Source organism: Salvelinus fontinalis, chromosome 8, assembly GCF_029448725.1.
Source record: "Salvelinus fontinalis isolate EN_2023a chromosome 8, ASM2944872v1, whole genome shotgun sequence".
NCBI classification, from domain to species: Eukaryota; Metazoa; Chordata; class Actinopteri; order Salmoniformes; family Salmonidae; genus Salvelinus; species Salvelinus fontinalis.
This window is the reverse complement of record NC_074672.1, coordinates 29303678-29319248: the sequence shown is the minus strand read 5'-3', so window position 1 is coordinate 29319248 and position 15571 is coordinate 29303678. Positions and strand designations below refer to the sequence as shown.

The window sequence follows — 15571 nt, the reverse complement described above, 5'->3', positions numbered from 1 at the left end:
TCTAGTGAGTGCGTATATGGTGTGTGTATATAAAGTCTGGTGAGTGTGTATATGGTGTGTGTATATAAAGTCTAGTGAGTGCGTGTTTATATGGTGTGTGTATATAAAGTCTAGTGAGTGCGTGTGTATATGGTGTGTGTATATAAAGTCTAGTGAGTGCGTGTGTATATGTTGTGTGTATATAAAGTCTAGTGAGTGAGTGTGTATATGGTGTGTGTATATAAAGTCTAGTGAATGTGTATATGGTGTGTGTAAATAAAGTCTAGTGAGTGTGTATATGGTGTGTGTGTATATAAAGTCTAGTGAGTGTGTATATGGTGTGTGTATATAAAGTCTAATGAATGTGTTTATGGTGTGTGTATATAAAGTCTAGTGAGTGTGTATATGGTGTGTGTATATAAAGTCTAATGAGTGTGTATATGGTGTGTGTATATAAAGTCTAGTGAGTGTGTATATGATGTGTATATAAAGTCTAGTGAGTGCGTGTGTATATGGTGTGTGTATATAAAGTCTAGTGAATGTGTATATGGTGTGTGTATATAAAGTCTAGTGAGTGTGTATATGGTGTGTGTATATAAAGTCTAGTGAGTGTGTATATGGTGTGTGTATATAAAGTGTAGTGAGTTTGTATATGGTGTGTGTATATAAGGTCTAGTGAATGTGTATATGGTGTGTGTATATAAAGTCTAGTGAGTGCGTGTGTATATGGTGTGTGTATATAAAGTCTAGTGAGTGTGTATATGATGTGTATATAAAGTCTAGTGAGTGTGTGTGTATATGTTGTGTGTATATAAAGTCTAGTGAGTGTGTATATGATGTGTATATAAAGTCTAGTGAGTGTGTATATGATGTGTATATAAAGTCTAGTGAGTGTGTATATGGTGTGTGTATATAAAGTCTAGTGAGTGTGTATATGGTGTGTGTGTATAAAGTCTAGTGAGTGTGTATATGGTGTGTGTATATAAAGTCTAGTGAATGTGTATATGGTGTGTGTATATAAAGTCTAGTGAGTGCGTGTGTATATGGTGTGTGTATATAAAGTCTAGTGAGTGTGTATATGATGTGTATATAAAGTCTAGTGAGTGTGTGTGTATATGGTGTGTATATAAAGTCTAGTGAGTGTGTATATGGTGTGTGTATATAAAGTCTAGTGAGTGTGTATATGGTGTGTGTGTATAAAGTCTAGTGAGTGTGTATATGGTGTGTGTATATAAAGTCTAGTGAATGTGTATATGGTGTGTGTATATAAAGTCTAGTGAATGTGTATATGGTGTGTGTATATAAAGTCTAGTGAGTGTGTATATGGTGTGTGTATATAAAGTCTAGTGAGTGTGTATATGGTGTGTGTGTATATAAAGTCTAGTGAGTGTGTATATGGTGTGTGTGTATATAAAGTCTAGTGAGTGTGTATATGGTGTGTGTATATAAAGTCTAGTGAGTGCGTGTGTATATGGTGTGTGTATATAAAGTCTAGTGAGTGCGTGTGTATATGGTGTGTGTATATAAAGTCTAGTGAGTGCGTGTGTATATGGTGTGTGTATATAAAGTCTAGTGAGTGAGTGTGTATATGGTGTGTGTATATAAAGTCTAGTGAATGTGTATATGGTGTGTGTAAATAAAGTCTAGTGAGTGTGTATATGGTGTGTGTGTATATAAAGTCTATTGAGTGTGTATATGGTGTGTGTATATAAAGTCTAGTGAATGTGTATATGGTGTGTGTATATAAAGTCTAGTGAGTGTGTATATGGTGTGTGTATATAAAGTCTAATGAGTGTGTATATGGTGTGTGTATATAAAGTCTAGTGAGTGTGTATATGATGTGTATATAAAGTCTAGTGAGTGCGTGTGTATATGGTGTGTGTATATAAAGTCTAGTGAATGTGTATATGGTGTGTGTATATAAAGTCTAGTGAGTGTGTATATGGTGTGTGTGTATATAAAGTCTAGTGAGTGTGTATATGGTGTGTGTATATAAAGTCTAGTGAATGTGTATATGGTGTGTGTATATAAAGTCTAGTGAGTGTTTATATGGTGTGTGTATATAAAGTCTAGTGAGTGTGTATATGGTGTGTGTATATAAAGTCTAGTGAGTGTGTATATGATGTGTATATAAAGTCTAGTGAGTGCGTGTGTATATGGTGTGTGTATATAAAGTCTAGTGAGTGTGTATATGGTGTGTGTATATAAAGTCTAGTGAGTGCGTGTGTATATGGTGTGTGTATATAAAGTCTAGTGAGTGCTTGTGTATATGGTGTGTGTATATAAAGTCTAGTGAGTGCGTGTGTATATGTTGTGTGTATATAAAGTCTAGTGAGTGAGTGTGTATATGGTGTGTGTATATAAAGTCTAGTGAATGTGTATATGGTGTGTGTAAATAAAGTCTAGTGAGTGTGTATATTGTGTGTGTGTATATAAGGTCTAGTGAGTGTGTATATGGTGTGTGTATATAAAGTCTAGTGAATGTGTATATGGTGTGTGTATATAAAGTCTAGTGAGTGTGTATATGGTGTGTGTATATAAAGTCTAATGAGTGTGTATATGGTGTGTGTATATAAAGTCTAGTGAGTGTGTATATGATGTGTATATAAAGTCTAGTGAGTGCGTGTGTATATGGTGTGTGTATATAAAGTCTAGTGAATGTGTATATGGTGTGTGTATATAAAGTCTAGTGAGTGTGTATATGGTGTGTGTATATAAAGTCTAGTCAGTGTGTATATGGTGTGTGTATATAAAGTGTAGTGAGTGTGTATATGGTGTGTGTATATAAAGTGTAGTGAGTGTGTATATGGTGTGTGTATATAAGGTCAAGTGAATGTGTATATGGTGTGTGTATATAAAGTCTAGTGATTGTGTATATGGTGTGTGTATATAAAGTCTAGTGAGTGTGTATATGGTGTGTGTGTATATAAAGTCTAGTGAGTGTGTATATGGTGTGTGTATATAAAGTCTAGTGAGTGTGAATATGGTGTGTGTATAAAGTCTAGTGAGTGTGTATCTCGTGTGTGTATATAAAGTCTAGTGAGTGTGTATATGGTGTGTGTGTATATAAAGTCTAGTGAGTGTGTATATGGTGTGTGTATATAAAGTCTAGTGAGTGTGTATATGGTGTGTGTATATAAAGTCTAGTGAATGTGTATATGGTGTGTGTATATAAAGTCTAGTGAGTGTGTATATGGTGTGTGTATATAAAGTCTAGTGAGTGTGTATATGGTGTGTGTGTATATAAAGTCTATTGAGTGTGTATATGGTGTGTGTATATAATGTCTAGTGAGTGTGTATATGGTGTGTGTATAAAGTCTAGTGAGTGCGTGTGTATATGGTGTGTGTATATAAAGTCTAGTGAGTGTGTATATGGTGTGTGTATATAAAGTCTAGTGAGTGCGTATATGGTGTGTGTATATAAAGTCTGGTGAGTGTGTATATGGTGTGTGTATATAAAGTCTAGTGAGTGCGTGTTTATATGGTGTGTGTATATAAAGTCTAGTGAGTGCGTGTGTATATGGTGTGTGTATATAAAGTCTAGTGAGTGCGTGTGTATATGTTGTGTGTATATAAAGTCTAGTGAGTGAGTGTGTATATGGTGTGTGTAGATAAAGTCTAGTGAATGTGTATATGGTGTGTGTAAATAAAGTCTAGTGAGTGTGTATATGGTGTGTGTGTATATAAAGTCTAGTGAGTGTGTATATGGTGTGTGTATATAAAGTCTAATGAATGTGTTTATGGTGTGTGTATATAAAGTCTAGTGAGTGTGTATATGGTGTGTGTATATAAAGTCTAATGAGTGTGTATATGGTGTGTGTATATAAAGTCTAGTGAGTGTGTATATGATGTGTATATAAAGTCTAGTGAGTGCGTGTGTATATGGTGTGTGTATATAAAGTCTAGTGAATGTGTATATGGTGTGTGTATATAAAGTCTAGTGAGTGTGTATATGGTGTGTGTATATAAAGTCTAGTGAGTGTGTATATGGTGTGTGTATATAAAGTGTAGTGAGTTTGTATATGGTGTGTGTATATAAGGTCTAGTGAATGTGTATATGGTGTGTGTATATAAAGTCTAGTGAGTGCGTGTGTATATGGTGTGTGTATATAAAGTCTAGTGAGTGTGTATATGATGTGTATATAAAGTCTAGTGAGTGTGTGTGTATATGTTGTGTGTATATAAAGTCTAGTGAGTGTGTATATGATGTGTATATAAAGTCTAGTGAGTGTGTATATGATGTGTATATAAAGTCTAGTGAGTGTGTATATGGTGTGTGTATATAAAGTCTAGTGAGTGTGTATATGGTGTGTGTGTATAAAGTCTAGTGAGTGTGTATATGGTGTGTGTATATAAAGTCTAGTGAATGTGTATATGGTGTGTGTATATAAAGTCTAGTGAATGTGTATATGGTGTGTGTATATAAAGTCTAGTGAGTGTGTATATGGTGTGTGTATATAAAGTCTAGTGAGTGTGTATATGGTGTGTGTATATAAAGTCTAGTGAGTGAGTGTGTATATGGTGTGTGTATATAAAGTCTAGTGAGTGTGTATATGGTGTGTGTATATAAAGTCTAGTTAGTGCGTGTGTATATGGTGTGTGTATATAAGGTCTAGTGAGTGCGTGTGTATATTTTGTGTGTATATAAAGTCTAGTGAGTGAGTGTGTATATGGTGTGTGTATATAAAGTCTAGTGAATGTGTATATGGTGTGTGTATATAAAGTCTAGTGAGTGTGTATATGGTGTGTGTGTATATAAAGTCTAGTGAGTGTGTATATGGTGTGTGTATATAAAGTCTAGTGAATGTGTATATGGTGTGTGTATATAAAGTCTAGTGAGTGTGTATATGGTGTGTGTATATAAAGTCTAGTGAGTGTGTATATGGTGTGTGTATATAAAGTCTAGTTAGTGCGTGTGTATATGGTGTGTGTATATAAAGTCTAGTGAGTGCGTGTGTATATTTTGTGTGTATATAAAGTCTAGTGAGTGAGTGTGTATATGGTGTGTGTATATAAAGTCTAGTGAATGTGTATATGGTGTGTGTATATAAAGTCTAGTGAGTGTGTATATGGTGTGTGTGTATATAAAGTCTAGTGAGTGTGTATATGGTGTGTGTATATAAAGTCTAGTGAATGTGTATATGGTGTGTGTATATAAAGTCTAGTGAGTGTGTATATGGTGTGTGTATATAAAGTCTAGTGAGTGTGTATATGGTGTGTGTATATAAAGTCTAGTGAGTGTGTATATGATGTGTATATAAAGTCTAGTGAGTGCGTGTGTATATGGTGTGTGTATATAAAGTCTAGTGAATGTGTATATGGTGTGTGTATATAAAGTCTAGTGAATGTGTATATGGTGTGTGTATATAAAGTCTAGTGAATATATATATATGGTGTGTGTATATAAAGTCTAGTGAGTGTGTATATGGTGTGTGTATATAAAGTCTAGTGAGTGTGTATATGGTGTGTGTATATAAGGTCTAGTGAATGTGTATATGGTGTGTGTATATAAAGTCTAGTGAGTGCGTGTGTATACGGTGTGTGTATATAAAGTCTACTGAGTGTGTATATGATGTGTATATAAAGTCTAGTGACTGCGTGTGTATATGGTGTGTGTATATAAAGTCCAGTGAATGTGTATATGTTGTGTGTATATAAAGTCTAGTGAGTGTGTATATGGTGTGTGTGTATATAAAGTCTAATGAGTGTGTATATGGTGTGTGTATATAAAGTCTCGTGAGTGTGTATATGGTGTGTGTGTATATAAAGTCTAGTGAGTGTGTATATGGTGTGTGTATATAAAGTCTAGTGAGTGTGTATATGGTGTGTGTATATAAAGTCTAGTGAGTGTGTATATGGTGTGTGTATAAAGTCTAGTGAGTGTGTATATGGTGTGTGTATATAAAGTCTAGTGAGTGTGTATATGGTGTGTGTGTATATAAAGTCTAGTGAGTGTGTATATGGTGTGTGTATATAAAGTCTAGTGAGTGTGTATATGGTGTGTGTATATAAAGTCTAGTGAATGTGTATATGGTGTGTGTATATAAAGTCTAGTGAGTGTGTATATGGTGTGTGTATATAAAGTCTAGTGAGTGTGTATATGGTGTGTGTGTATATAAAGTCTAGTGAGTGTGTATATGGTGTGTGTATATAAAGTCTAGTGAGTGTGTATATGGTGTGTGTATAAAGTCTAGTGAGTGCGTGTGTATATGGTGTGTGTATATAAAGTCTAGTGAGTGTGTATATGGTGTGTGTGTATATAAAGTCTAGTGAGTGTGTATATGGTGTGTGTATATAAAGTCTAGTGAGTGTGTATATGGTGTGTGTATATAAAGTCTAGTGAGTGTGTATATGGTGTGTGTATATAAAGTCTAGTGAGTGTGTATATGGTGTGTGTATATAAAGTCTAGTGAGTGTGTATATGGTGTGTGTATATAAAGTCTAGTGAGTGCGTGTGTATATGGTGTGTGTATATAAAGTCTAGTGAGTGCGTGTGTATATGGTGTGTGTATAAAGTCTAGTGAGTGTGTGTGTATATGGTGTGTGTATATAAAGTCTAGTGAGTGCGTGTGTATATGTTGTGTGTATATAAAGTCTAGTGAGTGAGTGTGTATATGGTGTGTGTATATAAAGTCTAGTGAATGTGTATATGGTGTGTGTAAATAAAGTCTAGTGAGTGTGTATATGGTGTGTGTGTATATAAAGTCTAGTGAGTGTGTATATGGTGTGTGTATATAAAGTCTAGTGAGTGTGTATATGGTGTGTGTATATAAAGTCTAATGAGTGTGTATATGGTGTGTGTATATAAAGTCTAGTGAGTGTGTATATGATGTGTATATACAGTCTAGTGAGTGCGTGTGTATATGGTGTGTGTGTATAAAGTCTAGTGAATGTGTATATGGTGTGTGTATATAAAGTCTAGTGAGTGTGTATATGGTGTGTGTATATAAAGTCTAGTGAGTGTGTATATGGTGTGTGTATATAAAGTGTAGTGAGTGTGTATATGGTGTGTGTATATAAGGTCTAGTGAATGTGTATATGGTGTGTGTATATAAAGTCTAGTGAGTGTGTGTGTATATGGTGTGTGTATATAAAGTCTAGTGAGTGTGTATATGGTGTGTGTATATAAAGTCTAGTGAGTGTGTATATGATGTGTATATAAAGTCTAGTGAGTGCGTGTGTATATGGTGTGTGTATATAAAGTCTAGTGAATGTGTATATGGTGTGTGTATATAAAGTCTAGTGAATGTGTATATGGTGTGTGTATATAAAGTCTAGTGAATATATATATATGGTGTGTGTATATAAAGTCTAGTGAGTGTGTATATGGTGTGTGTATATAAAGTCTAGTGAGTGTGTATATGGTGTGTGTATATAAGGTCTAGTGAATGTGTATATGGTGTGTGTATATAAAGTCTAGTGAGTGTGTATATGGTGTGTGTATATAAAGTCTAGTGAGTGTGTATATGATGTGTATATAAAGTCTAGTGAGTGCGTGTGTATATGGTGTGTGTATATAAAGTCTAGTGAATGTGTATATGGTGTGTGTATATAAAGTCTAGTGAATGTGTATATGGTGTGTGTATATAAAGTCTAGTGAATATATATATATGGTGTGTGTATATAAAGTCTAGTGAGTGTGTATATGGTGTGTGTATATAAAGTCTAGTGAGTGTGTATATGGTGTGTGTATATAAGGTCTAGTGAATGTGTATATGGTGTGTGTATATAAAGTCTAGTGAGTGCGTGTGTATACGGTGTGTGTATATAAAGTCTACTGAGTGTGTATATGATGTGTATATAAAGTCTAGTGACTGCGTGTGTATATGGTGTGTGTATATAAAGTCCAGTGAATGTGTATATGTTGTGTGTATATAAAGTCTAGTGAGTGTGTATATGGTGTGTGTGTATATAAAGTCTAATGAGTGTGTATATGGTGTGTGTATATAAAGTCTCGTGAGTGTGTATATGGTGTGTGTTAATATAAAGTCTAGTGAGTGTGTATATGGTGTGTGTATATAAAGTCTAGTGAGTGTGTATATGGTGTGTGTATATAAAGTCTAGTGAGTGTGTATATGGTGTGTGTATAAAGTCTAGTGAGTGTGTATATGGTGTGTGTATATAAAGTCTAGTGAGTGTGTATATGGTGTGTGTGTATATAAAGTCTAGTGAGTGTGTATATGGTGTGTGTATATAAAGTCTAGTGAGTGTGTATATGGTGTGTGTATATAAAGTCTAGTGAATGTGTATATGGTGTGTGTATATAAAGTCTAGTGAGTGTGTATATGGTGTGTGTATATAAAGTCTAGTGAGTGTGTATATGGTGTGTGTGTATATAAAGTCTAGTGAGTGTGTATATGGTGTGTGTATATAAAGTCTAGTGAGTGTGTATATGGTGTGTGTATAAAGTCTAGTGAGTGCGTGTGTATATGGTGTGTGTATATAAAGTCTAGTGAGTGTGTATATGGTGTGTGTGTATATAAAGTCTAGTGAGTGTGTATATGGTGTGTGTATATAAAGTCTAGTGAGTGTGTATATGGTGTGTGTATATAAAGTCTAGTGAGTGTGTATATGGTGTGTGTATATAAAGTCTAGTGAGTGTGTATATGGTGTGTGTATATAAAGTCTAGTGAGTGTGTATATGGTGTGTGTATATAAAGTCTAGTGAGTGCGTGTGTATATGGTGTGTGTATATAAAGTCTAGTGAGTGCGTGTGTATATGGTGTGTGTATAAAGTCTAGTGAGTGTGTGTGTATATGGTGTGTGTATATAAAGTCTAGTGAGTGCGTGTGTATATGTTGTGTGTATATAAAGTCTAGTGAGTGAGTGTGTATATGGTGTGTGTATATAAAGTCTAGTGAATGTGTATATGGTGTGTGTAAATAAAGTCTAGTGAGTGTGTATATGGTGTGTGTGTATATAAAGTCTAGTGAGTGTGTATATGGTGTGTGTATATAAAGTCTAGTGAGTGTGTATATGGTGTGTGTATATAAAGTCTAATGAGTGTGTATATGGTGTGTGTATATAAAGTCTAGTGAGTGTGTATATGATGTGTATATAAAGTCTAGTGAGTGCGTGTGTATATGGTGTGTGTGTATAAAGTCTAGTGAATGTGTATATGGTGTGTGTATATAAAGTCTAGTGAGTGTGTATATGGTGTGTGTATATAAAGTCTAGTGAGTGTGTATATGGTGTGTGTATATAAAGTGTAGTGAGTGTGTATATGGTGTGTGTATATAAGGTCTAGTGAATGTGTATATGGTGTGTGTATATAAAGTCTAGTGAGTGTGTGTGTATATGGTGTGTGTATATAAAGTCTAGTGAGTGTGTATATGATGTGTATATAAAGTCTAGTGATTGCGTGTGTATATGGTGTGTGTATATAAAGTCTAGTGAATGTGTATATGTTGTGTGTATATAAAGTCTAGTGAGTGTGTATATGGTGTGTGTGTATATAAAGTCTAATGAGTGTGTATATGGTGTGTGTATATAAAGTCTCGTGATTGTGTATATGGTGTGTGTATATAAAGTCTAGTGAGTGTGTATATGGTGTGTGTGTATATAAAGTCTAGTGAGTGTGTATATGGTGTGTGTATATAAAGTCTAGTGAGTGTGTATATGGTGTGTGTATAAAGTCTAGTGAGTGTGTATATGGTGTGTGTATATAAAGTCTAGTGAGTGTGTATATGGTGTGTGTATATAAAGTCTAGTGAGTGTGTATATGGTGTGTGTATATAAAGTCTAGTGAGTGTGTATATGGTGTGTGTATATAAAGTCTAGTGAGTGTGTATATGGTGTGTGTGTATATAAAGTCTAGTGAGTGTGTATATGGTGTGTGTATATAAAGTCTAGTGAATGTGTATATGGTGTGTGTATATAAAGTCTAGTGAGTGTGTATATGGTGTGTGTATATAAAGTCTAGTGAGTGTGTATATGGTGTGTGTATATAAAGTGTAGTGAGTGTGTATATGGTGTGTGTATATAAGGTCTAGTGAATGTGTATATGGTGTGTGTATATAAAGTCTAGTGAGTGCGTGTGTATATGGTGTGTGTATATGAAGTCTAGTGAGTGTGTATATGATGTGTATATAAAGTCTAGTGAGTGTGTGTGTATATGGTGTGTGTATATAAAGTCTAGTGAGTGTGTATATGATGTATATATAAAGTCTAGTGATTGCGTGTGTATATGGTGTGTGTATATAAAGTCTAGTGAATGTGTATATGTTGTGTGTATATAAAGTCTAGTGAGTGTGTATATGGTGTGTGTGTATATAAAGTCTAATGAGTGTGTATATGGTGTGTGTATATAAAGTCTCGTGATTGTGTATATGGTGTGTGTATATAATGTCTAGTGAGTGTGTATATGGTGTGTGTGTATATAAAGTCTAGTGAGTGTGTATATGGTGTGTGTATATAAAGTCTAGTGAGTGTGTATATGGTGTGTGTATAAAGTCTAGTGAGTGTGTATATGGTGTGTGTATATAAAGTCTAGTGAGTGTGTATATGGTGTGTGTGTATATAAAGTCTAGTGAGTGTGTATATCGTGTGTGTATATAAAGTCTAGTGAGTGTGTATATGGTGTGTGTATATAAAGTCTAGTGAATGTGTATATGGTGTGTGTATATAAAGTCTAGTGAGTGTGTATATGGTGTGTGTATATAAAGTCTAGTGAGTGTGTATATGGTGTGTGTGTATATAAAGTCTAGTGAGTGTGTATATGGTGTGTGTATATAAAGTCTAGTGAGTATGTATATGGTGTGTGTATAAAGTCTAGTGAGTGCGTGTGTATATGGTGTGTGTATATAAAGTCTAGTGAGTGTGTATATGGTGTGTGTGTATATAAAGTCTAGTGAGTGTGTATATGGTGTGTGTATATAAAGTCTAGTGAGTGTGTATATGGTGTGTGTATATAAAGTCTAGTGAGTGTGTATATGGTGTGTGTGTATATGGTGTGTGTATATAAAGTCTAGTGAGTGCGTGTGTATATGGTGTGTGTATATGAAGCCTAGTGAGTGCGTGTGTATATGGTGTGTGTATATAAAGCCTAGTGAGTGCGTGTGTATATGTTGTGTGTATATAAAGTCTAGTGAGTGAGTGTGTATATGGTGTGTGTATATAAAGTCTAGTGAATGTGTATATGGTGTGTGTAAATAAAGTCTAGTGAGTGTGTATATGGTGTGTGTGTATATAAAGTCTAGTGAGTGTGTATATGGTGTGTGTATATAAAGTCTAGTGAATGTGTATATGGTGTGTGTATATAAAGTCTAGTGAGTGTGTATATGGTGTGTGTATATAAAGTCTAATGAGTGTGTATATGGTGTGTGTATATAAAGTCTAGTGAGTGTGTATATGATGTGTATATAAAGTCTAGTGAGTGCGTGTGTATATGGTGTGTGTATATAAAGTCTAGTGAATGTGTATATGGTGTGTGTATATAAAGTCTAGTGAGTGTGTATATGGTGTGTGTATATAAAGTCTAGTGAGTGTGTATATGGTGTGTGTATATAAAGTGTAGTTAGTGTGTATGTGGTGTGTGTATATAAGGTCTAGTGAATGTGTATATGGTGTGTGTATATAAAGTCTAGTGAGTGCGTGTGTATATGGTGTGTGTATATAAAGTCTAGTGAGTGTGTATATGATGTGTATATAAAGTCTAGTGAGTGTGTATATGGTGTGTGTATATAAAATCTAGTGAGTGTGTATATGGTGTGTGTGTATATAAAGTCTAGTGAGTGTGTATATGGTGTGTGTATATAAAGTCTAGTGAGTGTGTATATGGTGTGTGTATATAAAGTCTAGTGAGTGTGTATATGGTGTGTGTATAAAGTCTAGTGAGTGTGTATATGGTGTGTGTATATAAAGTCTAGTGAGTGTGTATATGGTGTGTGTGTATATAAAGTCTAGTGAGTGTGTATATGGTGTGTGTATATAAAGTCTAGTGAGTGTGTATATGGTGTGTGTATATAAAGTCTAGTGAATGTGTATATGGTGTGTGTATATAAAGTCTAGTGAGTGTGTATATGGTGTGTGTATATAAAGTCTAATGAGTGTGTATATGGTGTGTGTATATAAAGTCTAGTGAGTGTGTATATGATGTGTATATAAAGTGTAGTGAATGTGTATATGGTGTGTGTATATAAAGTGTAGTGAGTGTGTATATGGTGTGTGTATATAAGGTCTAGTGAATGTGTATATGGTGTGTGTATATAAAGTCTAGTGAGTGCGTGTGTATATGGTGTGTGTATATGAAGTCTAGTGAGTGTGTATATGGTGTGTGTATATAAAGTGTAGTGAGTGTGTATATGGTGTGTGTATATAAGGTCTAGTGAATGTGTATATGGTGTGTGTATATAAAGTCTAGTGAGTGCGTGTGTATATGGTGTGTGTATATAAAGTCTAGTGAGTGTGTATATGATGTGTGTATATAAAGTCTAGTGAGTGTGTATATGATGTGTGTATATAAAGTCTAGTGATTGCGTGTGTATATGGTGTGTGTATATAAAGTCTAGTGAGTGTGTATATGGTGTGTGTGTATATAAAGTCTAATGAGTGTGTATATGGTGTGTGTATATAAAGTCTCGTGATTGTGTATATGGTGTGTGTATATAAAGTCTAGTGAGTGTGTATATGGTGTGTGTATATAAAGTCTAGTGAGTGTGTATATGGTGTGTGTATATAAAGTCTAGTGAGTGTGTATATGGTGTGTGTATATAAAGTCTAGTGAGTGTGTATATGGTGTGTGTGTATATAAAGTCTAGTGAGTGTGTATATGGTGTGTGTATATAAAGTCTAGTGAGTGTGTATATGGTGTGTGTATAAAGTCTAGTGAGTGTGTATATGGTGTGTGTATAAAGTCTAGTGAGTGCGTGTGTATATGGTGTGTGTGTATATAAAGTCTAGTGAGTGTGTATATGGTGTGTGTATATAAAGTCTAGTGAGTGTGTATATGGTGTGTGTATAAAGTCTAGTGAGTGCGTGTGTATATGGTGTGTGTATATAAAGTCTAGTGAGTGTGTATATGGTGTGTGTGTATATAAAGTCTAGTGAGTGTGTATATGGTGTGTGTATATAAAGTCTAGTGAGTGTGTATATGGTGTGTGTATATAAAGTCTAGTGAGTGCGTGTGTATATGGTGTGTATATAAAGTCTAGTGAGTGCGTGTGTATATGTTGTGTGTATATAAAGTCTAGTGAGTGAGTGTGTATATGGTGTGTGTATATAAAGTCTAGTGAATGTGTATATGGTGTGTGTAAATAAAGTCTAGTGAGTGTGTATATGGTGTGTGTATATAAAGTCTAGTGAGTGTGTATATGGTGTGTGTATATAAAGTCTAGTGAGTGTGTATATGGTGTGTGTATATAAAGTCTAGTGAATGTGTATATGGTGTGTGTATATAAAGTCTAGTGAGTGTGTATATGGGGTGTGTATATAAAGTCTAATGAGTGTGTATATGGTGTGTGTATATAAAGTCTAGTGAGTGTGTATATGATGTGTATATAAAGTCTAGTGAGTGCGTGTGTATATGGTGTGTGTATATAAAGTCTAGTGAATGTGTATATGGTGTGTGTATATAAAGTCTAGTGAGTGTGTATATGGTGTGTGTATATAAAGTCTAGTGAGTGTGTATATGGTGTGTGTATATAAAGTGTAGTGAGTGTGTATATGGTGTGTGTATATAAGGTCTAGTGAATGTGTATATGGTGTGTGTATATAAAGTCTAGTGAGTGCTTGTGTATATGGTGTGTGTATATAAAGTCTAGTGAGTGTGTATATGATGTGTATATAAAGTCTAGTGAGTGTGTGTGTATATGGTGTGTGTATATAAAATCTAGTGAGTGTGTATATGGTGTGTGTGTATATAAAGTCTAGTGAGTGTGTATATGGTGTGTGTATATAAAGTCTAGTGAGTGTGTATATGGTGTGTGTATATAAAGTCTAGTGAGTGTGTATATGGTGTGTGTATAAAGTCTAGTGAGTGTGTATATGGTGTGTGTATATAAAGTCTAGTGAGTGTGTATATGGTGTGTGTGTATATAAAGTCTAGTGAGTGTGTATATGGTGTGTGTATATAAAGTCTAGTGAGTGTGTATATGGTGTGTGTATATAAAGTCTAGTGAATGTGTATATGGTGTGTGTATATAAAGTCTAGTGAGTGTGTATATGGTGTGTGTATATAAAGTCTAGTGAGTGTGTATATGGTGTGTGTGTATATAAAGTCTAGTGAATGTGTATATGGTGTGTGTATATAAAGTCTAGTGAGTGTGTATATGGTGTGTGCAAGATTGATTCAGTGCAGATAGTTTGGGTAACCGTTGCTACTACGTAGCAGTCGGGCTATTTTGCAGTCTTATGGCTTGAGGGTAGCAGAGGTCTCGGCGCCTGTTGGTCCGAGATCCGATGCTCCGGTATTGTTTACCAGACAGTAGCAGAGTGAACGGTCTATTGGTTCTTTCTCTGACACCACCTGAGTATAGAGGTCCTGGATGGCAGGGAGCTCGGGCCCAATGATGTACTGGGCTGTCTGAACCACCCATAGTGTACATATTCACCCTATACCCCATGTAAGTACCGTTAGCTTACACTGAGAATGGAGAGGTCTACTTCATAGACTACATACCCTGTATACTCTCTATACTATCAAGCCTCTCTGTTCTATATCCCACTACTATCTCTCCCTCCTCCCTCCCCTCCCCCAGAAAGGCCTGTCAGTGCTCTCCAGGCTGTTAATCCTCTATAGTCTGATCTCCTTAGAGATCACAGGCAGATCAGATCACCTGACCACCTCAATGAAGCACAGCCCTCTGCCCTCAGACCAACACACAGAGCTGGCCTCGCTGGGAGAGGATGAGGAAATTGCTTTGTGCATTCAACACCTGCATGTTGGTCTGCTTTAATTATTGGACTAGCAGAGGATTGACAGGAAAGCTTGTAGTGGTGACGTTGAGGATACAGCTACCTATTCTAGACAATAGGTTGACAATGACTCCTTCCAACCCTCTTGTCTTTGTTTCTCAGTAGGGGAGAAGTCTGTTTGGTGTTGCGTTAATCTCTGTTTGATTTTACTTGCTTGTTGACAAGCCTATTGACTTTAACCCCTTACATCTTTGTGCTGATGAGATTATTGGTCTTTTGTTAGCTTTTAGTGCTCATCACCTTGACTTCAGAGCCAGTCTTTAACAGCGCTGTGCGTTTGTTGTTTCCTCAGCCACAACACAAAGACCACATCGTGGATCGACCCTCGCTGTCTGGAGAAACCTCTAAAACCTCTGGAAGAGTGTGAGGATGATGGTAAGCCAGGCCCTGTGTGTGTGTGTGTGTGTGTGTGTGTGTGTGTGTGTGTGTGTGTGTGTGTGTGTGTGTGTGTGTGTGTGTGTGTGTGTGTGTGTGTGTGTGTGTGTGTGTGTGTGTGTGTGTGTGTGTGTGTGTGTGTGTGTGTGTGTGTGTGTGTGTGTGTGTGTGTGTGTGTGTGTGTGTGTGTGATCTATTGTTTATCTCTTAATCTTGCACCATGTTGATGGTATCAGAAGGTGGTGCCACTGAGCTCATATCTAAATATGATGAAGTCTGTTTCTATACACTGGTCCTATCATTC

General features: G+C 35.4%; 1 protein-coding gene across 14 annotated transcripts in view; it reads left to right on the top strand.

Moving 5' to 3' along the window:
- Window positions 1–15571, top strand: part of LOC129861054 (membrane-associated guanylate kinase, WW and PDZ domain-containing protein 1-like) — a 245176-nt gene that overhangs the window by 183487 nt on the left and 46118 nt on the right. For all 14 annotated transcript variants that reach the window (XM_055932115.1, XM_055932117.1, XM_055932116.1 and 11 more), the window contains exon 6: window positions 15185–15267. In XM_055932115.1, coding sequence (XP_055788090.1) covers window positions 15185–15267 — 83 coding nt within the window. The remainder of the gene's footprint in view (window positions 1–15184; window positions 15268–15571) is intronic.